At 42.8% G+C, this 25,354-nt stretch overlaps 1 protein-coding gene across 4 annotated transcripts in view; it reads left to right on the top strand.

Moving 5' to 3' along the window:
- The window catches only part of FLNB (filamin B), a 216,715-nt gene that overhangs the window by 139,059 nt on the left and 52,302 nt on the right, over positions 1-25,354 (top strand). For all 4 annotated transcript variants that reach the window (XM_040406836.1, XM_040406835.1, XM_040406834.1 and 1 more), the window contains exons 12-23: positions 3,357-3,550; positions 6,780-6,893; positions 7,356-7,499; positions 10,156-10,279; positions 11,592-11,752; positions 13,107-13,197; positions 13,723-13,892; positions 20,825-20,942; positions 21,052-21,314; positions 21,470-22,067; positions 22,166-22,339; positions 24,376-24,538. In XM_040406836.1, the coding sequence (XP_040262770.1) occupies positions 3,357-3,550; positions 6,780-6,893; positions 7,356-7,499; positions 10,156-10,279; positions 11,592-11,752; positions 13,107-13,197; positions 13,723-13,892; positions 20,825-20,942; positions 21,052-21,314; positions 21,470-22,067; positions 22,166-22,339; positions 24,376-24,538 (2,314 nt within the window). The remainder of the gene's footprint in view (positions 1-3,356; positions 3,551-6,779; positions 6,894-7,355; positions 7,500-10,155; positions 10,280-11,591; positions 11,753-13,106; positions 13,198-13,722; positions 13,893-20,824; positions 20,943-21,051; positions 21,315-21,469; positions 22,068-22,165; positions 22,340-24,375; positions 24,539-25,354) is intronic.

Here is a 25,354-nt window from a genome sequence, read left to right as displayed (position 1 = left end):
ATTATTTTTTCTATTTAAGATCCATCACAGATGTTTAGTGATGGACTTTAAGCCGAGTGTCTATAAGATTTTCTGTATAAATAGGTTCTAGGAAATCAACAGAAGCAAATTACATGGAGAGCAAATTGTCGAGAGACGCCCCGGGCAAGCTGAAAACTACTTAATAATATTCTGAATATTATGTAGTCTGACACGTAGTCTCGTGCCAGATCTATGTAACATGACTGTTCCCATCCCCCTAGGCCTATGATCAAAGTGTGGACCCCTCAACCTTTGCCGTTGTCAGGATTGTGGCGTAATATATTTAATATATTTCATCTGATACCTGCGCTGAACAATGGCGCATTGAGTCTATTCATGTCCAGCATAGTCAATGTCTGCTTTTTATTTATATCCATTCAAGGTCCTGAGCTAATATTTCATTATGCCGTGGTACATATTTATTTAATGAACATGGTACACACGTTTCTAGGGCTTATCAAACAGGGAATATAAATATAACAAAGCTAAAATAGCTTAACATTTTTTGTATAAGTATATCAATCAAGTAAACCTCAATAATGTGTGTATTCTGTTTTTTTGCGGGACCTTTAATATGCAAACCTGAAAAAGACACCACATACATTGTTTGAGCACTGGTCCCTATATCCCAGTGGTGTAGACCTGGCTCATGCTCTCCCATTCTTGACGGGCCCTGATTACCACAGTTGCTCCATCCCTCCACGCAGGCTGCGGCTTGTTTGCCGGCTAGGCCTCTCTTGCTGTGCCTATAGGACACGCATGCTTTCTACAGAGGGTGCCTGAGCAATAGGTTCATAGCTTGCTAAGTTCCTGCAAAAGTGTGCTGTTCTGTTATCTTCCCCTGTACTGACCTTCTGCCTGTTTACTGAATTCTGACCCTCTGCTGCCTGACTCGACCTGTGCCTGACTTCCATGTTTACCCTTTGCTGCACACCCTGACCTCACCCTGCTGCTTGTACTCTGCATGGCCTGACCTCAGTTTGTCCTTGAATACGATTTTGCCTGTTCCCTCTGTGCTCTGCATCGGTGAATCTTACCCAATGGGTGAGCTGCAAACCATACAGAGACTACCCCAGCAGTTAGCAGCCTTGTGGTTCCCATGCAAAAAAGTCCAGATCCTTGTACAGGGGTTAAAGAGTGGATTGCCAGGATAACACCCTTGCGAGTAGCACAAAGACAGATCTATTAAATGACAGTCGTTCCACGCCTGCTGCCATAACACATGTCTAGCTGACCATAAACTCTTGGTAAATCTATTGAAACCACGGTTGTGTTGATAAAAGGGTTTGTTTATCACGTCATAGAGACCCCTCTTCTATGAGCCGCCATGAACAGAGAGTAGTTATTTCAAAGTGGCCTCCACTCTGATGGACCCAGCTGACCACATATTACTTGATTAAACTATTTATTTCAGTGGCCGCCATGTTTGAATGGAAATGTATAGCCAGGCATGACTTCCCCCGGTACTTACAGATAATCACTGTAGGTCTGGTTTCCCTATACCTATAAAGTAGCTGTCTTCTTAAGACAATGACTTGAATTAACTTGGAGATCCATAACTGACGGTGAACTATGAATCTCTACTAAAGATGTTTTTTGGCTTGGACATCCTTTTACCAAATTGTAGGATGGTAGTAGACCATAGATGGTCTCAATAGATTGAGTTGTATTGTACACGTTCATCTGACTCATGTCTCTCTGTGTTTCATACTGAACTCAACAAACTTGAGACCTGACCTCCTGGCTTGTTTAGGTCCTGGTTGAGGCAGGGTTTTCTGAAAGCATATAATGACCCTTGGTCCAAAAGTTCAACTGTCTTAGCCTGTCCTTAGTATTCTTATTTATAATATACACACCTCTTGTCCATCTCCTCCCATCTCATTCCACAGGGCTATATGGCTACCCTGTCATATATCTTTAGTAGGGTCCACCAGCTCCTGCAGTGTCTATGCTGCCTCCACTTTTTATTTCTTTATTACAGGCAAACCCTGATTGGTTACAGTAGTTGCCTGTCATAAACTAAAAGTGTATTCCAATGTGGTAGATGCCGCAACACACTTTTATAATAAATGGGCCACCTTAATGGCACCATAGGCAGTTGCCTACTTGGCCTACCCCTTGTCTGCTTCAGTTAGCCCATTAAATCCACGTATGAGTTCATAGGACTGATGTTTATATCCTATACCGTAATAGTCTTCTGGGCATTCAGTGATTGAGAAAACCACAAATTGTTTCACGTGATCCCATTTACGGACTGGTTAATAGAGAAAGTAGAGAATATATGAACACTCGCGTCTGTGTATATATATTATATTTTATGTTTAAACAAAACTGAAACTTTTAGCTGTTTGTATGTTCTGCCAACAAATTCCATAGCTTTTCATGTATGCTGAAATGATGAAAACCAAACCGGGAGATTTATGCTTAAACCAGAGTACTTCAGGATACTTAACATAATAACCATGTAATCCATCAAGGATTCCTCAGCAAGTTACAAAGGCCTCTTTTTAATCTAATTGTGCTCAGCGTCTTTTTGTAAAAACATACACAGCCTTGCCAAACTGAATTTTTGTCTTCAACAGACTCCGGAAATCTTTCTTTGAAGGTCAGCAAATGTTTTGGAACAATTTAGAAATTTTATTTTATTAGACCTTTTTTTTTTTTGATTGTAAAACTATTTTTGATGTTAATGCATCTGTCGGCCACACATATCTGTATACAATCACTGGGTCTGCTCTAATCTGTAAGATTTGATCACAAATTGACCACAGTGTCCCATTTTTGGTCGCAACACTTGCCAACATGTGCATCTAGAAATGCTCTAAAGGTCTCCAATAATCCTGATTAATGCGATGTGTACATGACCTCAGAATACAGTTCGTCAGTGGAGGATCACGATAACTCTGGTAGGCTGTTCTATGCCAGAACAACTTTTCGAAACTATGCCGGTAGTGTCAAACTTATCATGGTTATTTTTCTACCATACCCAAACAAAGACTAATTCTAATTCTTAGATTGCTCTTCATTGGGGAATATATAAAGGTGATGGGGCCTTAAAAGCTCGAAATTTGGCTCTATCTGTTGCTTACCACCAAGGATAGATTGGATGCTTGTTCGCATGATCATGGGGTTAGTTAAGTTGTAGGGCCTGTTCGAGTGGGCATCACAGCGCATGTTCTTGCCACCCATGAAAATAAAGGATGCATCCAACATGGTTGGGCCTCTCTCTTTCCAGAGGCTGTCCAATATATGAAGTTTATGCATCTAAAATTTGTTCTTTGAAGACCACTGTTGGCAAACCTCGGTTCTTTATGGTTCTTCTTGGTATACTGCAGGTTTCGCTATTGAAGGCCCTTCTCAGGCAAAGATAGAATGTGATGATCAGAGTGATGGATCTTGTGATGTCAAGTACTGGCCAAAGGAACCCGGTGAATATGCTGTTCACATCATGTGTGACGATGAAGACATCAAGAATAGTCCATACATGGCTTACATCCAGCCTGCATCTGGAGATTGTAATCCAGATAAGGTAAGTAGTTATGGTATATTGTACTTTTTATGTCTTGCCGAAGTTTTTTTATTTAACCAAATAGCTTCTTAAAAGGCAAATTTGTGTATTATGGCCCAAAGCCATTTCTCTGACGTATGTTGTGTAATGTATTTATTTGACAGGGCTTTCTTCCTTTGGAATGTGCTCCTCATCTATTCCTGCTTCCTTTCTGTACTGTTGGTATATGTAAATCTGCTTTAGACTATAGGGCTGTAATTCTGTTGGGTTATTAAAAAGCACACGTCACAATAAGTAGTAGTAGTATATCTGGTGCCGAAGGAAAAAAAGAAAAAATTTTTTTTTTAAATATCAGTAACTTTCAAATCCCATAAATTAACCATCTACAAAACACTAGAAGTTAAAGTGAAACTCTGGACAAAAGACATTAATATATCAAGTAGGTTCATGTAACATAACAGGTGTTTAAAGGCATCTGTCAGCAGATTTGTACCTATGACACTGGCTGACCTGTTGCATGTGCACTTGGCAGCTGAAGGCATCTGTGTTGGTCCCATGTTCATATATATATATGCCCGCATTGCTGAGAAAAATTGAATTGTCAGGGCCATCCAGTGTAAATGTGATCATGCCTGCCTGGCCCTGGCAATCAAAGTGGATCGGGCGCAGCAGATGCAGAGAGAGCAGAGCCTCTAGGTGTAATGGTAACGCCCCCGTTGCTCCTAGAGGCTAATTTGCATATATTAAAACATCACTTTTCTCAGCAATGTGGGCACATATTAACATGGGACCAACATAGATGTCTTCAGCTGCCAAGTGCACATGTTACAGCTCAGCCAGTTTCATAGGTACAAATCTGCTGACAGAAGCCCTTTAATTTCTGTTTAATTTGGGTGCTCCTCCCCTACAAAGTAATAAATGAAAATCTCAGTGTGACAGAGGACAGGAGAGGAGACAGGGCCTCTTTAATTCTATATATGCGGGTATTAAGAGCTCTGGGTCCTCCCTAAATATATGAAGACCTTGACAGGTAAACAATGTTGACCTCTTTCCATTCCTCAGCTGTAGGCAGTGGACATTACTTGTAACGATTCTTACTGAAAGCTGTGAATATCAGGTAAAATCACAGCCAAATCAGCTATGTGTATGTAGCATACGGAGTGGTCATCTTCATTAGGAGAAGCACCCCGAAAATTTTGGACGGTCTGACAGTCTAGTTCTGTAAATAAATGATCACGGCTATATACAACTAGGGACTTGATAATTCTCTTCATATTTTGTGCCTTGCTCTTTCTTCAGTTCTTCTTTTGGCACAGAATTTTGCACTGACGAGGACTGATATTTGACATGGGAACTAGAGGACAGGATCCTAAATTTCCTTCAGCCGTGCATGACATTGTATTGACATAAAAAAAATTAAAAAATTCTTCTTGAGCGAAGCCCCCCTCTACAAGTAACATCTGCTGACTTGTGTGTCGGCATCTGTGCATTTCTAATGAGGTTGTAAGCTTTTTCAAGTTTTCCACTTGTGTCGTCACCTGCGCCTACGGGGGATAGGAATGTTTTTCGTAAAATCTTTACGTTGTATATTGTGAATGTTACGCGTACATGAGAAACATGCTGCTAATCTCACCTTCGAGACAGGAAATGTTTTGGAAAGGTCCCGACAAGAACTCAGACTGCTCCGTCTGTAACCAAATACTTCTGCCAAATGCTGCTTTCCAGCGAACCACTATATTGTCAGCTACCTTGCAGAGACCTTCGTAGTGGAGATTCCTTATATTGACGACAAAGAACGTTGAAATAGCTCTTCAGTTTCTCGGTTTCCTAGGACAGTATGGGGCAGGCCCTGTATGAAATTGCACTTTCAGACATAGTGATTGTCACCCAACTCTCCCAAAAATTTATGAAAATGCCTTTTCAGTTATTTTTTTAGCTGTATCTGTTTCCAAGGACCCAATTTGGCCCCCATGGCGGTTCCCACAGGGGATGTAGGAGATTTTGTCTGCTTTTAAGGGTTCTGTTTTTTTATTAAGCAAAAAGGTACAAAATACACTGATGATACTTTATTCTGCTCCTGAGACTCCGATTGATCAGCTGTAATCTGTGGGAACCGGGCAGTAAGCGTTCAATTTCCCTGTAGCACCACCACAGGTAAAATGTAAAGTGATCCCTCAGGATACAATATTTTCAACATACAATGGTCTTTTCTCGGCCATCGTAAGTTGAAACTAGACTCAACATACAATGTGTCAGACTCGGATCCAACCAATCAAGACCTCTTCTCTGGTAAAATACCTGTATTTGTTGCTAGTTATCAGCTTTCTTGACTGTTATATGTAAGGACTTGTTTTATCTGTCCTTAGTTATTTGCTTATTATTCTTAAATCATAATTTTCTCTTATCTTGGATGACATTTTGGAGCTTTGGAACCGATTACTCAACTTACAATGGTTTCAACATACAATGGTCGTCCTGGAACCAGAGAATATTGTAACTTGAGGGACCTCTGTAGTATTACGCAATTCTTATTAAAATTAAAGAGGTTCTCTGAGATTTTGATATTGATGGCCTGTCTTCTGGATAGGTAATTAATATCAGATAGGCAAGGGTCTGACTCCTGGCACCCCTACCGATAAGCTGTGTGAAGGGTCTGCAGCTCTCTGTGAGCTCTTAGACTTCTTCCTAGGCCATGTGATGTCACATTCATTGGTCACGTGTCCTAGGCGCAGCTCAGTCCCATTCAAGTTAATGTGAACTGCAATACCAAGAACAGCTGTTATCTAATGGACGGCGCTGTACTTGGTAAGCTGTGAGGAGGCCATGGCAGTCACCGGTGGTCAGGTGAGCACGGTGACTTCCTCAAACAGCTGATTGGTGGGGGTAGCGGGATTCAGACCCCTGCTAATCTCATATTGATGGTGTATCCTGAGAACCCCTTTAATGGGATGTCCATCTAACACACTTACGTGCAAGGTCCTCCACAAAGAGAGATGCTCTTTTGTAGCAGCTCTCCACTCCAACTAATTAATGGTGATTGACTCTTCTCATAATTTTAGAGTTCCTCAATAGGTCTGAAAATGGGGTTTCTAAATCAAACCTTCCCTTTAATAAAGGACAATGACTCAATAACTTATTTAAAGCTCATATTTCTATTATAAGTTTGTGGACCAGACTCTAGGATGAGAAAAACTGGAAAAATAATTTTTATTTTTTTAATCTTAAATACTGCTTTCCTTTTATGTTGCAGGTTAAAGCGTATGGTCCCGGACTAGAGAAGACTGGATGCATAGTCAATAATGCAGCAGAATTTTATGTCGATCCAAGAGATGCCGGGACGGCACCTTTAAAAATCTTTGCCCAGGTAAATCTAAAAATGGGAAAATCACTATGAAAAGAGACATTCTGGTAGAAGGGGGATAAAGAGTGGAGTTTAAGGAATTCCAGGGAGATGAATTGACCTCTGGTGGAGACTTCCTGGGTATAATGGCTCTCTGTGCTCCACTGACTGTGGGGTCTCAGCTGAGCTTCTCTTGGCGACCACACAATCCCAGACAGCCTGAACTTCTTTCCATCAAACTGAATGACTCCACTTGGCAGCTGTCTCCTGGAATGGTGGCTCATTACACACCGACACAATATATGCTGACCCTCTCCTTTTCCTAAGAAAAATAAAGTGATGAAACCGTAAAACCGTAGACTAAGCGAGCGCTAGAACATAGACGATGAGTGCTGAGGCTTACTTGGACCCGACCGAGGCAAACAAAAACACATGTTCTGACTCATTTCCACTTATACAGGGGATTTTATTATGTATTTTTAACAGGACGTTGAAGGCAATCCTGTGGATATCAACACAAAGTCTAAACCAGATGGGACCTATGTCTGCTCCTACAATCCTAATAAGCCCATTAAACATACTATCGCCGTCACATGGGGCGGTGTTGGCGTCCCCCACAGTCCGTTCAGGGTAAGTATTATTTTGTCTTTTATGTTTTTATAGTTGTCTTTTATGTTGTTGAAGCCTTTTTTTTTTTTGCGGGGGGGGGGGGGGGGGGGGTTACTGTATGCTATAATTACTGCATGTCAATGACATTTGGCTGATGTTATGCTGGAGGAAAAATGCCATCCTGCATCCAATCTGCAAAAATGTACTAAGGCCGTAAACATTGGCCAGTGGCTAAAAATTATTTTTTTAGGATGGATCAAACAAAATAAACTATAAGAAGTTTATGCAACATAACTATTGAGTGCCGTGGTCTTTGAATACATTGTTATTTTTGAGGAAACCTGGAAGTAAGTGTTAGGTTTCCCTGCGGCGCCCTCACAGGGGAAAGTAAGCATTACAGGGTGTTCATCGAAATGAGGGGGTTGTCTCTGGAACGCTGGACATGTCTTCCAGATCGAGGGATGCTCTTTGTAACTGCCTTGTACTGTGGCCAAGAGTTGAGGATCCTGAAAAGATCCCCATTAAAGTGTACTTAAACTTATAAATAAACTTTATTAAAACCTACTGTAAATGTGCTTAAATTTTTTAATGTACTTAAATATATATTTTTTTAATTTGTCTTTAGGTGCCTGAAGTTAGTTGGCCTATTGCACTTTAGAATCTTTACTCCCGTACACTGCTATGTATGGGAGTATGGACTCCCCTGTGGCTGCGCCTCGCTGCTCCTGCCTGTACTGGCGCTGCTCCGCTGAAGCCTGGCTTTAGCAGAGCACGCACAGGTAGAGGAGCCATGTGCTATGGATCTCCTGCCCTGCGCCTGCTCCGCTAATAACCTGCATACCAGCAATACAGGCTATTAGCAGAGCAGGGTCAGCCCAGGGCAGGAGCTCCATAGCACGTGGCTCCTCTGCTAAAGCCCGACATATCCCATGTACCAATAGAAAAAAGGGAGCGTAAATGGGGAGGAATGGAGGGAAGGACAGAGAGGTCCAGAGGGAGGATAGATGGGACAGTGGAAATAGGGAGGGGGGAGGGATTTAGGGTGAATAGCTGGTGAAGGTAAGAAGAAATAAGGCGCCAAAGGATACCAAATGACAAAAACGAGAGAAGAAAGAAATTCAGACTAGCAGGCCGCAATAAATAGTAGATACTCGAAAAAAAGGAACCGGTGGAGCGCCAAGTGTTGAGAAGAAAATAGGGAAAAAGTAACCACTACATGTGGCTAATAAAAGCCTGCAAGGCCACCCTAACAGTGTTAAGAGAGGAGGTCGTATGGTGTGAGGCCAAATGAGATGGTGAAAATTTAAAATGTTGAAATATAGTTAAAAACAATAAAAAATTATTAGTACAAATCAATTACTGTAATCCTCAGTAAATTATGCACACAATCTTGTGTGTTACTGACTTCACCAGGGAGGGTGGCGCAAGATGAACTCAAGACACTTGACGCCAGACCCCCCCCTCACCGAGGTCGCCTGTAGACTGTTGGTTTCCTTGTTGTCCTATTGATCGATTTGTACTAATTTTTATTGTTTTGAACTATATTTCCAAATTTTTAATTTTCACCATTTCATTTGTCTTCACACCATACGGCCTCCTCTCTTAACACTGTTAGGGCTGTTTCACACGAGCGAGTCCATTGCGGGAATCGCGCTCCGTGTGTGAGTGTGATCCTCCGCTCTGGACTTGCAGGAGCACACGGCATTATCATGATTTATAATGCTATGTGCCTCTGCTTGACCTTATTTCTACAGAATCATATTGACAGCTTTATGTCATTATGATTCTGTGGAAAAAAGGCCATGCAGAGACACATAGCATTATAAATCATGATAATGCCGTGTGCTCCTGCAAGTCCAGAGCGGAGGATCACACTCACACACGGAGCGCGATTCCCGCAATGGACTCGCTCGTGTGAAACAGCCCTTAGGAGGGCCTTGCAGGCTTTTATTAGCCACATGTAGTGGTTACTTTTTTCCTATTTTCTCCTCAACACTTGGCTCTCCACTAATTCCTTTTTTTTGTGTATCTAATATCCCATGTTCGCCAGGCTTCAGCGGAGCAGCGACTGTACAGGCAGGAGCAGCAGTGCTCCACGCCTGTACAGCACTCATTGCTGCCACAGGGGAGTCCATACTCCAATACACGGCAGTTTTCGGGAGTACAGATTCTAAAGTGCAGTAAGGGCCTGAACATCAGGTGCCTATTTCTAGAAACATAGAATGTGTCGGCAGATAAGAACCATGTGGCCCATCTAGTCTGCCCAATATATCTGAGTACTATGGATAGCCCCTGGCCCTATCTTATATGAAGGATGGCCTTATGCCTATCCCATGCATGCTTAAACCCCTTCACTGTATTTGCAGCTACCACTTCTGCAGGAAGGCTATTCCATACATCCACTACTCTCTCAGTAAAGTAATACTTCCTGATATTACTTTTACACCATTGCCCCTCTAATTTAAAACTTTTCTCTAGGAAAAGTTAAAAAAACAAAACAAATTAAAAACTTACATTTAGAAAAATCTATTTAATCTCATTTATAGTAGGTTTTAGTAAAGTTTATTTATATATTTAGTTACAATTTAACTCTTAATAGGGTAAATGTAAGTGGAATTTGTAATCTGGACAAACCCTTTAAATGGGGATTGGGTTGACCCTTCTGTTTGTTCACTAGGTGAATATTGGTCAAGGTAGTCACCCACAAAATGTGAAAGTTTTTGGCCCAGGTGTGGAGAAGACTGGTCTGAAGGCAAATGAACCAACACACTTTACGGTGGACTGTACGGAGGCTGGAGAGGGTAATGGATTTACTTTTGACCTAATGTAGTAGTTATAATTTCCCTCTCCAGTCATGTTGCTTGTGGAAATATTATGTCTCTGATCAAACTTGCATTGGAGGCTCTGTTATATTTGACAGAAGAATAGCACAATGTGGTGCAAACCAACAGACCCCATTATAAGTCATAAAAGTTCAAGTGTGAACAGAGACTTACATTGTTTATCTTTAGTATTTTTCACCTCTCCTTATCATGAATGTTTCCTATTAGTCTCCTGAGTAGTGGATGCTGCTGGTGAAGAGTGTAAGTAAAGTGCTTCTCATTTACAATGAAACTTTTTAAAAATGGAGAATAAAAATGGTCTTTCAGAGGAGTGGGCCTTATAAAGAAGAGGCCAATGGACATAGGATATATAAACATTTAAAGGCTATGGACACGTTTGGGGCATTTAATTTTTTATTTTTAATTATTGCAATGTACCCATTTTGAGCTAAAAATATATATTTTTTCAATTAATCTTTATTAAATGTCAGCCCCTTTCTCTGTACAGGGTTGAGATTCTCTATTAGCAGACTCTGTGTTTACACTGTGTCCTGACAGGGAACTCAGCTGACGGCTCCTGTGAAGCTTATCTCTGATCTCCTGAGAGCACAGAAACACTCATTATAGCTCACATCTCATTTTACAGATAAGAATATGGCCTAAATAAGCGTTTATGAGCTGTAGTTCAGGCAGTGGATTCTCGGTCCGCTTTGTGTCTGGATGGCGTGATGCACGTGTCAAGGGACGGCGTCCTGTACACAATGTAGAAGAAAGGATCGGCACTCACTTAAATGCTTCTTTTTCATTTCACATAAGGACAAGTTGTACAAAAGAAGCATTTATTCTGCAACAAGTGAGTGCCGGTCTTTTCTTCTACACCGTTAGTAGCTCAGAGGGTTATACATAGCCGTCGGATGTTGGTGAAAGTGAAAGCTCTCAGCTAGGCTAAAACTGAACACTTTAAAAAATTTAATAAAGACCAATTGAAAAATTGATTTTTAGCCCAAAATGAGTAAAATCCAATCATGAAAAAAATTGCCCCAAAAGGTGTCTATAGCCTTTAAATCTGTCATAAATTTTTTTGGCCTAGATCAGGAGTGGTCATCAGAAAGATGGCATCTTTTGGAGAGGTTTCACTGGATTAGTAATGTGCCTCCTGAAATGGGTCATTCACTTTTACACGTAGCGATCTTTTACCTAATTCTCCGTCTGTCTTCCACCACGTTTATGCTCACTTGCATGAACTTCACACTGACACGTAAGGCAGCTGAGGACATGTATGTTTTTCCAGGTGACGTAAGCGTCGGAATCAAATGCGATGCCCGTGTGATCAGTGATGAAGAAGAGGACATTGATTTTGATATCATCCCCAACGCCAATGACACCTTTACTGTCAAGTACATGCCCCCTGGCGCTGGGCGGTACACCATTAAGGTTCTGTTTGCTGGAGAGGTGAGTGCTGGGTGACGCTATGGAACTTACACGAGCTCAACAAGATTATGTCATTTTGAGCTGAAAAACTGTTTCAGGTTCCTCAAAAGCCAAGAACAATATTGCTGCTTCTTTGAAGGTTTCTTAGAAAGAAAAGCTGAATGTATCTTGGCCGGTCACAAATATTGAGGAATATTTTTAAACTTTTATCGTCTAATAAAAAGTAGAGCAGACACACTGTTTATTTAATACAGCAATTAATGCTGGGTGGGTAATATTTGTAGACATTAGAACAGATCACTCCAACTTGCTTTCTTATTGTCACCTCTCCTGACATGTCTTTTTTAGTAACTAATTGCATTAACCGTGAAATACCAATTCTGGAGCATCTATTCATATAACTGTATGTCGTGCCATTCCTCTATTATTCCTACTATAAATGTATGAATGAATTGACAACGGTTACTATTCCTCTAGTAAAACCGGTCTGTCGCTGCACAGTTTCAGACTCTGTATGGGGCACACCCCTAAATGGTAAAACCCAGTTTCTTCAATTTATTCTTAAAGGAGTTGTTTACTGCTGGGGACCTTTTCTGCAGACACCCCCCTCCCCAGCATCGCCTGACACATTGTGAATCATACCTACGGTACATCATCCCCTCCTCTGGGTTTCGGCTTCTTTGCTCTTCTGCAGCAACTGGATCTCCCCATGTGTCAGCATCTGATTTGACGCAGCTCCCGTGGCCGCTGTGGCCAGTCATTGGCTGCAGTGGCCACTTAACCCTTCTTACACTGGATGCTGATGTGGGGAGACCCAGGAACTGCGGCGGAGCCAGAACCCAATGGTGGTAAGTAGGTATCCCACTGCTGGTCTGGCCACGCTGGGGGGTCTTCAGAAAAGGTCCTTATAAACTTCTAGTAGGAATAATAGGGGAATGGCACAACATAGAATAAATGCTCCAGAATTTGTTATGTCATGTGAAATAGTTATTTACTAAAAAAGACAGTGTGTGCAAAGCTAAAGCAGATGTTCTTTTATAGGCAGAGATTTATAATTCTCAATATTCATGTGACCTCAACCCCTTCCGCCTCAAGTCCTTGAGTCGGTTTTCATCAAATTGTTAAAAACAGAAGACGACCAATGGTCCTATTTCTTCTACTTTTTCTACTACTTAGATTTGCATTTAGAGGTGTATTGTCCAGTTTCCCACAGTCAGATAGAACCAAGATAGTTGGACAAGAGAATGACATAAAGGACTGATATGATGGCCTGTTTTTAAGGGAAAAAGACTCTTTAATGTAAAAAATTTTGCTTTTTATCAGTGGAAAAAATCATAGCAATTTATTATTTTTCTGTGCTTTTTCCCCCCCATAGGAAATCCCATTCAGCCCATTCAGAATCAAAGTTGAGCCCTCACACGATGCCAGCAAAGTGAAGGCTGAAGGTCCTGGGCTGAATAAATCTGGTATGTATATGTGATGAAAAATTTCACCATTTAAAGGGGTAGTCCAGCCTTTACTAAGTGGTGGCCTATCCTCAGGATATGCAATCACCAGCTGATTGGCAGGAGCTGGTTGCTACAGCACCGCACTCATTGTAGTCAGTGGAAGCCGTGCTTTAGTAATGACCTCCCTTCACTACAGGTTGACTGTGGAGATACACCCAAACAGCTGATCAGCGGGGTGTTGGATCCTCACCGATCAGCTATATAGCCTGAAAAAAAAGTCATCACTTGGTATAGGGTGGACAACCCCTTTAAATATTGGGCAAAATTATCAGCTGATAAACCTAGGCGACCAGATCATGAATTGAGATTTTTTTTAGATTCCTTACAGCGCCATTCTTGTCCATGGGCTGAGTTTGGTATTGCAAAATTCAGGTAAATGGGGCTGAGCTGCAATACCAGACACATCTCTTGATATTCTATCTGATTGTGTTACACACTGTACTTATCGCTCATCTTACACTGTATATACGTTTATTTGTTAAGGTGTTGAAAATGGAAAACCCACGCACTTCACCGTCTTTACCAAAGGAGCTGGAAAAGCCCCTGTTGATGTCAAGTTCAGTGGACCCTCCGCAGGAGACGCCGTGAAAGACTTTGAAGTGATCGATAACTGTGATTACTCCCACACCGTCCGATACACTCCAGTCCAACAGGTAGTCACAAAATGAGCGGTGCGCTTATGAAGCCATCGTATTCCTGGAAGAATTCGTTAGAAAAGTTTTTGTAGAGAATGTGCAGTTATTTGTGTTTTGACAATGACCCTGTGACTCACGGACATGTGCTTACGTGTTTTCCACAAACAGCACACATACCCATTAATTTTAATGTGTATATTCACACATCCGTGGCTCCTCTAAGGTCGAGGGTGGTCGCCTCAAATCTTCTAAAGGCTCCAAGGCTTAACATCGCTATGGTCCTATGGAACTCTGCCTGTGGCAGGGCTCCACAGGGACATGGCGAATCTCCCATAGTCTACAATGGTAATTCACTGCAGTCTATGGAAAAGAGATCGAAGGATCACATGTTCAGGTCTCCGAACATAATGTAGGTGGGGAAAAAAGATCATTTGCACCGCCGCATCCCAACATGCTCTTTCTGTTAAAATATAAATGTATTTATCCCATACAGTTGAAAGCCGTAATAGAATAAAAAATCTAAATGGCAGATTGCTTCACCCCCCAAAAAAAATTTAATATGAGGGCGCAAACAATGAGCCCTCATCCAACTCTGTGGACAGAACTATAAAAAATACGTTTTTTATTTTTTTTCAATATTAAAACACAAGAAAAAATAATAATATAGAGATAGATATATCATGCTGACTCGGAGAATGAAGGTAACAGGTAAGTTTTCTCCGTATAGGGAACGCCGTAAAAATAAAACCCATAAAACGTTGGCAGAAGTAATTTTTTTTTCCAGCTCCCACTACATGCAATAATAAATAAACTTGTCCCTCAAAAAAACAAGCCCTCATACGACCGTGTGGATGGGAAAAAGAAAAAAGGTTGTGGCTCCAGAAAGACAGGGACTGAAAAAAAAAAAAAAAAAAAGAAAAGGAAAATTGTCCGTTCAGGAAGGGGTTAAGTCCATATACCATTGTATGGCAGGGTTTATCTTTATGTGAAAACCCCTTAAAGTAATAGTAATGATAATAATAAAAAAAATAAACTACTGTCAATTAGGGACACATTTTTGTCCCAGGAGTCACGGTAGGTTGTGCAGCGTAAAGCTTATGTAACCATTTGGTTTTTCTCATCTGAACTTTGAATATTTATTTGAAAGTTTCCTTTTTTTAAATATTATTATAATAATTTATTTCTGTACTTGAACTTTAAGGATAAACAAAGCAGAATATCTGAAGATTACTGCTTGTAGTGTGACTGGTCTTAATGAGAGCCTCATGTGACCACGTACAAGAGTCTCTGACCGCTCTGTAAGAGGAACGTGTGTGTGTGTCACACGTGATCAATCTTCTCGGTGAAAGAACATCAAAAAGCATTTCTAAACTTGAATTCTCCTTCTAGATTTTTGTGAGACCATTTATAGATTCCTGTATAACTGGTACATAAATTGAGGCCTAAACAGGGCCGGCTCCATGTTGTCCCTTGGGAGATAAAGTCTCAGTGGGCCCCCTTACACAGTGATCACTCTCTGAGTACAGATAATATAGTAGATATCACCTGCAGTCCTATGTAATAGCACAGATAACACAGAGCTATCTGAGTACAGAAAATGTAATAGTGTTACCTGCAGTCCTATGTAAAACCACAGATGACACTAGTGCTAATAATGTGTTAGTGTTACCTGCAGTCCTATGTAAAACCACAGATAACACTAGTGTAGATCATGTGGTAGTGTTACCTACGCCCTTAGTGTGCCTCCCACGGACTCCATGCTGGCGGCCCTGCCTCCTCTTCCATCTTCTTCTTGCACCGTATAGAACGTCCTGATGCAGCTGCGTCAAGACATAGGAACACTGTGGGCATGGTGATGGTGACACACAGGGAGAGACACACTCGCGCACACACAGGGAGAGACACACACACGCGCACACACAGGGAGAGACACACACACGCGCACACAGGGAGAGACACACACACGCGCACACAGGGAGACACACACACGCGCACACAGGGAGAGACACACACACGCACACACAGGGAGAGACACACACAGGGAGAGACACACACAGGGAGAGACACACACAGGGAGACACACACACGCGCACACAGGGAGAGACACACACACGCACACACAGGGAGAGACACACACAGGGAGAGACACACACAGGGAGAGACACACGCACACACAGGGAGAGACACACACATGCACACACAGGGAGAGACACGCACACACAGGGAGAGACACACACACGCACACACAGGGAGAGACACACACAGGGAGAGACACACACAGGGAGAGACACACGCACACACAGGGAGAGACACACACATGCACACACAGGGAGAGACACACGCACACACAGGGAGAGACACGCACACACAGGGAGAGACACACACACGCACACACAGGGAGAGACGCATACACAGGGAGAGACACACACGCATACACAGGGAGAGACACACACACACGCGCGCGCGCGCACACACACAGGGAGATACACACACACACGCGCGCACACACAGGGAGAGACGCGCGCGCACACACACACAGGGAGAGACACACACACGAACGGACACACAGGGAGAGAGACACACGGACGGACACACAGGGAGAGAGACACACGGACGGACGGACACACGGAGAGAGACACACGGACGGACACACAGGGAGAGAGACACACGGACGGACACACAGGGAGAGAGACACACGGACGGACACACAGGGAGAGAGACACACGGACGGACACACAGGGAGAGAGACACGCAGACGGACACACAGGGAGAGAGACACGCGGACGGACACACAGGGAGAGAGACACGCGGACGGACACACAGGGAGAGAGACACGCGGACGGACACACAGGGAGAGAGACACGCGGACGGACACACAGGGAGAGAGACACGCGGACGGACACACAGGGAGAGAGACACACGGACGGACACACAGGGAGAGAGACACACGGACGGACACACAGGGAGAGACACACGGACGGACACACAGGGAGAGACACACGGACGGACACACAGGGAGAGATACACGGACGGACATACAGAGCTAGGCCTCACCACATTCCAGCCAGGCTCCTGTCCCTACAGGAACACAGCTCTCTGCTCCTCCCCCACTGGTCACATGGGCGGATGACATCACGAAGGTCCTTTAGCCCAGTAGGAAACTCCATCTACCTTGTTCTGAGTCCTGGGGTTGCCCACCCCAGCAGTGCACATGGCGAAAATTGTCTGCATTGCTGGGGTAAGCTGCCCTAGAATTCAGAACAGGCAGTTTAATGAAGACCAGGACACAGCTGCAGGAGTGAGCAAGCACAGTGGGCCCCCCCAGGAGCAGTGGGCCCCGACACTTACCCGGCTGTGCCGGGTGCTGACGCCGGCCCTGGGCCTAAATTTAGTTTAATGGTAACCTGTCGTCTTTTTTTATTTGGCCCCTATTTGCCATAATGCTTTATTACAAATTTCAGAGCTTTGCACAATACATGTAAAGGAAATTTCCGGGACCGTTATGGGTCAGCACTCCACCCCTGTTCCTCCTGGCTGGAGGCTGCTGGTGACATTCAGCAGCCAGGGAGCTATCAATCAACTCATAAGGGGCGGTGGTGGAGTGCTGACCCATGACTGTTTCTGATCTGGACACTGCCCAGAGGGCTATTTTATGATAATTTACTTATAGCATGCAGAGTTTTATCAAGTGGTTTCTGTAATTTGGTTAGATCTGATGTATAATATGACCTGTTTAGAAACATTGGGGGGTTAAAAAAGCTGACGGGTTGCCTTTAAGTAAGAATGGTTATGATGGGCACAATGTACCTTAGAGATTGCTCATTAAAGATGACAGAAATGGTCCTTGAAGTTTTTAGGGCTGTGGGCTTCATTGAATAACTTTTCTTTATAGCCCAATTAAGGAATTCTTCTAATTTATTAGAATTAAGGGAATCTAAAGGTGGCCATACACATTAGATAGAACTTGGTTGATGGTTGAACAAACAAACATCTAGTGAACGTTCATTTCACAGACAGGGCCGTGCTCCATTTAGTCCTTATTGGCCATTATAGTTTTCAAAGCTGACCATACATGTTCAATGAAACCAGATGATGGGCAAAATATCTTTCTGGGAATGTTCTTTCGAAGAAAGATTATTATTATTATTATTATTATTTTTTATTTATTTTTTGTCAATGAATGATCCTTCTTTGAGCTAAAGATCTTTCTTCGGACACGAATATTAAACATGGCTGACTCCTTTTAGAAGATGGTCGTCTGCAGGGGCAGACTGGAAACTTTTTAAAGTGGCCCTGGAAGAAAAAAAAAACTGATGTTGTAGACGGATCCAAATTGACAGAAGACAGGGTAACACAAGTAGCTGTGTTCAGCAATACCATAGTACAAAATACCATCCCAGCAACAACACAGTGCAGCACAATATAATACCCCAGAAGCTGTCCCTCTGTGGTGGCCATCATTAGCTGCCATTTTGTTATAGTGAAATTGAGGCACACAGATTTTTTCAGTGTTATAATTTAAAGTGTTTATTTTCACAGTGGTTTCATCCAGTTGCCCAATATTTGTTTCCAAGGTACAAACAGAATATCTAGACCGGACGTTTCGGTCACATTAGACCTTCATCAGCGGTCACATGTTTATCTGCAATAATATACAATAAAGAAAATGAGCTCATTTCCTTTATTGTATATTATTGCAGATAAACATGTGACCGCTGATGAAGGTCTAATCTGACCGAAACGTCCGGTCTAGATATTCTGTTTGTAGCTTGGAAACAAATATTGGGCAACTGGAGGAAACCACTGTGAAAATAAACACTTTAAATTATAACACTGAAAATCTGTGTGCCTCAATTTCACTATATGTACATTGGCTGATTTCAGCCCTTGAGTGGCACCAGAACCTATCGAACAGAGTGCGGTTCTCCACTTCATCATATAGCTGCCAATTTCTGTCCTCCTTCTCCAGTTGTATCTGATTAAGATATGGAGCAGGGGGCTCAGGAGGTGAGGTGCAGGCCATAGCAGTTGAATTCAGGAGGACACGTCGGTCGCTGGCTGGTTACATGAGTACCTGATTCACACGGAGAGCTCATTGTGTACCCAGCCAGTGGTAGAGAGGAGGGATTTTCCAACACCCTGGACTTTTGCCCACCGGGAAATTTCTCTGTAGAGTCTTTGGCCAGGCTGCCCCAGGTGGTCTGTCATTAGGTGACTAAAACGGTTGTTCTTAAATTTCACCCCCCAAAGAAAGTTTGGTTTGGTTAAAATTGTTTTGATCACCTCTAGACTAATGTGTATGAGCACCTTAAGACATTGATGTCAAGATCGCTACTACTACAGCCATTATATACTTAAAGGGAGATTTTTTTTCAAGGTAATTTTTTTAAATCATAAACTTTTCCGGTCTATTATGGTTGCTATTCCCAAGCTGCTTCATCTTTGGCCCTTTGTAGTATATACAGCCATTAACCCCAGTGTATACTCTTTCAGTTTTTGACATTTATACCTGTTCTGTATCTTTAATGTTCTGGCTAGAGTTTAGTAGGTCCTAATTGGAAAATTAAAGGGTTGGTATGAGTGACATAATTTGAATATTTAAAATTACGAAATGTGGACGAGCAGTCAAGCAGAAGCCACAATGCCACCCCTAAACCTTGAACCCCTAGAATGAATGAAATAGTGAGATATAATTAACGAATGTGTTCTGAGAATTACAAGCTAATAGACTAATCCAGTACAAGGCGTATGCTCTCTAAAGTGTCTTATAAAGATACAAGTTTGTAGCATAAACCCCCTAAACGACTATATCAAAATCATATACTGTAGATAACCCCATGGTGGAGTTAATGTCCTGATTCTCTTTAATAACTCCTGATGTGGAGACAATCTAATCTCACAGTTCAGCGTTCCTCTTAATTAGAACTCAATTAGAGAGGTGTCTGCTCCTTTTTCTTTTTTTATACGTAACACATTTAGCTCGAAAACGATGACTGGAAAATGTCTCTGGCAAGTTACAATTGAGCTGTGTATATATTCCAGCTCCTTGGCAGCCATGAGGACATTCATAGAACATGCAGCACGTGCGCCAAGGCGTACAAAACAAGCTCTCTGTGTTGTGCATGTGCCAAAAAGGACTCTAAGAAATCCAGTTTGTGGGCTGCTGTAGTCTACGAGCCTGGCTGATGTGATTCTGAAAATAAACACCATGGTTGTTCTTAAAATGTTTGTTTGTTCGGACCAGAAACAGAATTACCTTCTGAAGAGTCCACTCTAAACACTTGTGGAAGTAAGAAATTTGAAGACAATTTTACAGCTTCTTAGTTGTGCTGGTAAAAGTTGTGCAGTGAACTCCTAATCCAAAAAATTATATTTACAATAGATTTTGAGGTCTACCTTTTTAAAGGGGTTTACGCACAATGGACATTGTATCACTTATCCACAGGGGGTCTCATCACTGGGACACCCACCAATCACAAGAACAGGGATCTCGAATTCCCTGTTCCTCCTCACTGCACTGAAGTTGGAATGGAGCGGTGGTCGATTGCCACTTCATTCAAAGTCTGTGAGACTGATGGAGATAGTGCTGTACTGGGCTCATTTCCGTCAGTCCCATAGACATTTGCTAGAGCGGAGGTCAAGCCTTCGCCCTGCCACTGCATTCAAACTTCTTCTCACCGTGGTTGTGCAGGGAGGAAGAAGGAGGGAGCTTTGAAACTTTTTGTTTCTTAGCGGTGGGAGACCTAGAAGTGTGGCCAGAGGCGGATTGTCCATAAAACCTACAGGGAAATTTCCTGTTACGTATGTAACTTGTAGTACCGTATATTATTATGGAACCAAATAGACTTTTACCCTCTTTCATACAATCCCTTTGCCTACGTTGTCTCCCTATTTGTTAAATTTACACTTGGTAGAAAAAAATATTTTTAAACAAAATCTTTGTTTTCTAGGGCAAGATGAAAATAGATGTACATTATGGAGGAGACCCTATTCCTAAAAGCCCATTCTCTGTTGGGGTTGCTGCTCCTCTGGACCTGAGTAAGATAAAGATCAATGGACTAGACAGTAGTAAGTAAATCGTATAATGATAATTCATGTACGCTCGGTTCCTGTATCATATTATTTGCATATATTGGGTTATTACCCTGTTAAAGGCGCTTTGGCTTTCTGTCTTCAGGGGTGGAAGTTGGTAAGGACCAGGAATTTAACGTGGACACTAAGGGTGCTGGTGGCCAAGGTAAAGTGGATGTGAAAATTACGAGTGCCAGCAAGAAACATGTCCCTTGTTTGGTGGAGCCTGTTACCGGCAAGGAATGCAGCTCTGTAAAGTATATCCCCAAGGAAGAAGGTGTGTACAATGTGGAGGTAAACTACGATGGAAACCCAGTACCTGGAAGTCCATACAGTGTGGAAGCCACCTTACCTCCTGATCCCACAAAGGTAACCTGGAATTTTATAAAGGTACCATATTTGTACATCCAACTTGGCACATATGCTAGTCCACAGACAATTGTGCTACCTTTAGCCTGTTTGTTGACTAGCAGATATTATTTTTATATGTGTGATCACCCATAAGTCATTTTTGAATCCCATAGGTGAAAGCGTATGGACCAGGCTTGAAAGGAGGCCTTGTTGGAAAACCAGCTGAATTTACAATTGATACTAAAGGAGCAGGGACTGGAGGTCTGGGCTTAACTGTTGAAGGACCTTGTGAAGCCAAAATTGAATGTTCTGATAATTGTGATGGTACCTGCTCAGTTTCATATCTGCCAACGACACCTGGAGAATACTTTGTGAACATTCTCTTTGAGGAGACTCATATCCCAGGGTCTCCATTCCAGGCCGACATCGAAATGCCCTTTGATCATACTAAAGTAATTGCAACTGGTCCTGGGTTAGACCACGGTAAAGTAGGGGAGGCTGGCTTGATTCACGTGGACTGTTCACAAGCAGGTCCCGGAGTACTCACGATGGAAGCAGTGTCTGATTCTGGCTCCAAAGCTGAGGTCTACATTCAGGATAACAGCGATGAAACCCATAGCATCACCTACGTTCCAATGTTTGCTGGCATGTATACATTGTCCATGAAGTATGGAGGAGAACAAGTGCCAAAGTTTCCAGCTAGGGTTAAGATTGACCCATCAGTGGATACCAGTAAAATCAAAGTGTTTGGACCTGGAGTGGAAGGAGAGGGTAAGAAACAATGTAATGTGCTGTTCTGATGCAACATTTAATCTTGGAACAAATTTGGAGGATCTAACCATATTCTATGAACATATCTCATTGCACAGGCATATTTAGAGAAGCTACAACCAATTTTACTGTGGATGCCCGATCTCTGACTCGAACCGGGGGGAATCACATCAAGACCAAGATCTCAAATCCATCTGGAGCCTCCACAGATTGCGAGGTCACAGATAAGGGTGATGGGACTTATGAGGTGGAGTACACGCCTTTTGAAAAAGGTAAAATGCGGCATGATTACCATGGTTTTAAGACCGTCAATGTCATAGGAACAATCATTAGCAGCAGGTTGGCGAACTGGATAGATTTTTTTTTTATTGCACTTTGGCCCAGGAGCTTAAGTCATGCCTCTGTTCATATAAATGTATCTGATATTGTGTTTGAGACCAGGCCATGTTTTGTGGGGTCCAGGATTCCCAATGCATATGTTTTTCAAGTACAGTAAAACTTCTTCATCTGGCCTCTGATCCAGCACTATAGAGTCTGAAATTTCACAAGATTAGAAGCAACCTCCAGCTCATGAGGCTTCTCAGCTTAAAGGGGTTGTCTCACAACAAGCGGCATTTATTATGTAGACAAAGTTAATACAAGGCAAATACTAATGTATTGTGATTGTCCATATTGCCTCCTTTGCTGGCTGGATTGATTTTTCCATCACATTATACACGGCTCATATCCAGGGGTTAAGACCACCTCTGCAGTGCAGATACCAGAGAGGCTGGCGCTTTCACCTATAGTGTGCAAGCATGACCACCACTACTGGATTGCTGGGTGGTCGTAACCCCTGGACACAAGCAGTGTATAATGTGATGAAAAATGAATCGAGCCAGCAGAGGAGGCAATATGGACAATCACAATACATTAGTAAGTGCCTTGTATTAACTTTCTCTACATTTGCTGAAGTGAGACGGCCTCTGCAGTAATACGTAGGGGGAGATTTGCCAGTATTTTTACGCCACAGTAGTGGCGTAGAGAAGTCACAGGTTATGGCGCATGCCATATTTGCACTTTTTAAAAGCCGCGGACTTTACAAGAGGGCGGTGCCTCCACGGTCTGTCTGGTTTACTACTAATTTTGATAAAATCGGGCTGAAATGTACACCAGCTCCTAGATCAGGGATCGCCAGCTGTTCTGAAACTACAACTCCCAGAATCCTCGTTTCATTTCTGTGAGAGCTACAAGAACAGGCAAGTAAGTGTGCATGCTGGGAGTTCTAGTTTTACAGCATCTGGAGTGCCGAAGGTTGCTGATCCCTGTCCTAGATGGTGCAGGTTTCAGTTTCTGGCACATTGAAAGCCAGAAGATGCACCAAATTTATTAAGAGGAGCACGTCACTTAGGGCATCTTACTCCAGTGCACTTTTTAAAGCCAGTCTTAGTAAATCTCCCCTAGTGCATCAACGGTCTCAACCTAAAGGGGTATGCCATATCCGCCATTCATGACTGTAAATGGTTGGAATGCCCATCAAATGCACCTGCTTGTGGCAGCTGGAATAACGGAAAAAGCCGAACTCGCTGTGCTACGTTGTTTCTATGGGAGTGACGGAAACCGCTTAGCACAGCACTTCTCGCTGGTGTTAACCCCAGCCGCCGCATATGATGGGTATTCTGATCCTTGCCATTAATGACTGAGCTGAAAATACCCCTCTAAAGGGCGTGCTGGTGGCTTGGGCACCCAGAGCTTGCACCCCTGACCACTGGTGTCCAAACCCATGGAAATGCTGCTGCACAAAATGCAGCAACATTCATTCCTTTATTGATTTGGCAGTGTCATTTTAGGCCCAAAACGCTCTACCATAAGGAGTGGCATCCATAAAAGGCACCAAGAAATGCATGACTGGCACTAACTACACGGGTGTATCAGTTACTGTAATCTAAAGGTCAAATATGGATTTGCAGCAAAACCGCCTTTAGTGTCAGACACGACAACTAACATCATGAAGAAAAAATGTCCTGTGTACAGTACACACAGTATCCGATGACTCACCAGCTGCCGGAGGACCGAACAAATAGAGAAAAAAATGTAGTTTCTGTTTGTTTTGCTGCCGATTGCAGTAACCCCAAACCACGCCGCGTTTAATCCCACTTCTGTTTTGTGGTTTCTGAAGTAATAAGTCTATGAAATAAGAAACCGAAACAGGAAAACGATTAGGATGTGGAGGACAAGATTTTTTAAATCTATTTGGCGCCAGTTGACTGATTTTCCTTAAAATGAATGCCCACCATTTGGCTATCTTCTACAATATTCTGCTTTCTAGGTGTCCACGCGGTGAAGGTAACCTATGACGATGAACCTGTCCCTAAAAGTCCATTTAAAGTTGGCGTGACGGAAGGATGTTTCCCTTCACGTGTAAAGGCCGAGGGTCCGGGGCTCCAGGAGGCTCTCGCTAACAAACCAAATGCCTTTTCTGTTATCACACGGTAAGAAGTAACCAATGACCTGACTCAAAAACCTAGTAGATGTAGGAGTAGTGGTGAATAGTCAGCCATGAGTCCTCCCGCCCAGGGGTGGACCGGCCTGCTAGTGTATCGGAGATCCTCTGGCGGGCCCAGGCTCTGGCACAATAATGGGAACCATAGATCCAGCAGAAAACAACCCCGCTTGGGTCATAACTTGTTTCTATAATGAGATTTTATCATCTGTCTGTATTATAACATTTAAAGAGGATTTCTTGTGAAGACATGTCTTGGTGATCCGGCCAAACTGCAGCCAACCATATCTACATGTAGTAGTACTTGCCCACCTCTTAAAATTAAATGGCCAGCCATGAAATACATGGACGAGCCAGGACTTCAGTAGCGCACGCTCTGCTCTGCCATATAGTGGTTAAGGTCCTAAGTGGGGACCGCTCTGTGTTATTCATATGCATTAACCTATATGGAAAGGGGCAGTTGTAAAAATCCCTCTAATTTCTGTTCCTATTCTTCTAGGCAAGGCCTTCTTAAAGGGGTTGATTAGCCAATTAAATTTTAAGAGGTCATACTAGCCGTATCCATCCCCCGCTCCCAATGGAATTCGTCCTGGGTCCCCCGCTAGTCGTCTTCCTGCTTCCCCTCGGCATGTAACCACTGCAGCCAATCACTGGCTGTTGCAGTGACCTATCGGTCATTTTCGGGGTAGTGGTCAGAGACATGCAAATTGTTCCTTTTGGAGGTGTTTTTGCATCCTTTGAAGGGGTTGTCCATGCATACTCTCCCGCACAATCTAACCTGGGGCTTATAAAGACGCAACTGCGT

This window comes from Bufo bufo, chromosome 9 (assembly GCF_905171765.1).
Source record: "Bufo bufo chromosome 9, aBufBuf1.1, whole genome shotgun sequence".
Lineage (NCBI taxonomy): Eukaryota > Metazoa > Chordata > Amphibia > Anura > Bufonidae > Bufo > Bufo bufo.
This window is presented reverse-complemented; position numbering and strand designations above follow the sequence as displayed.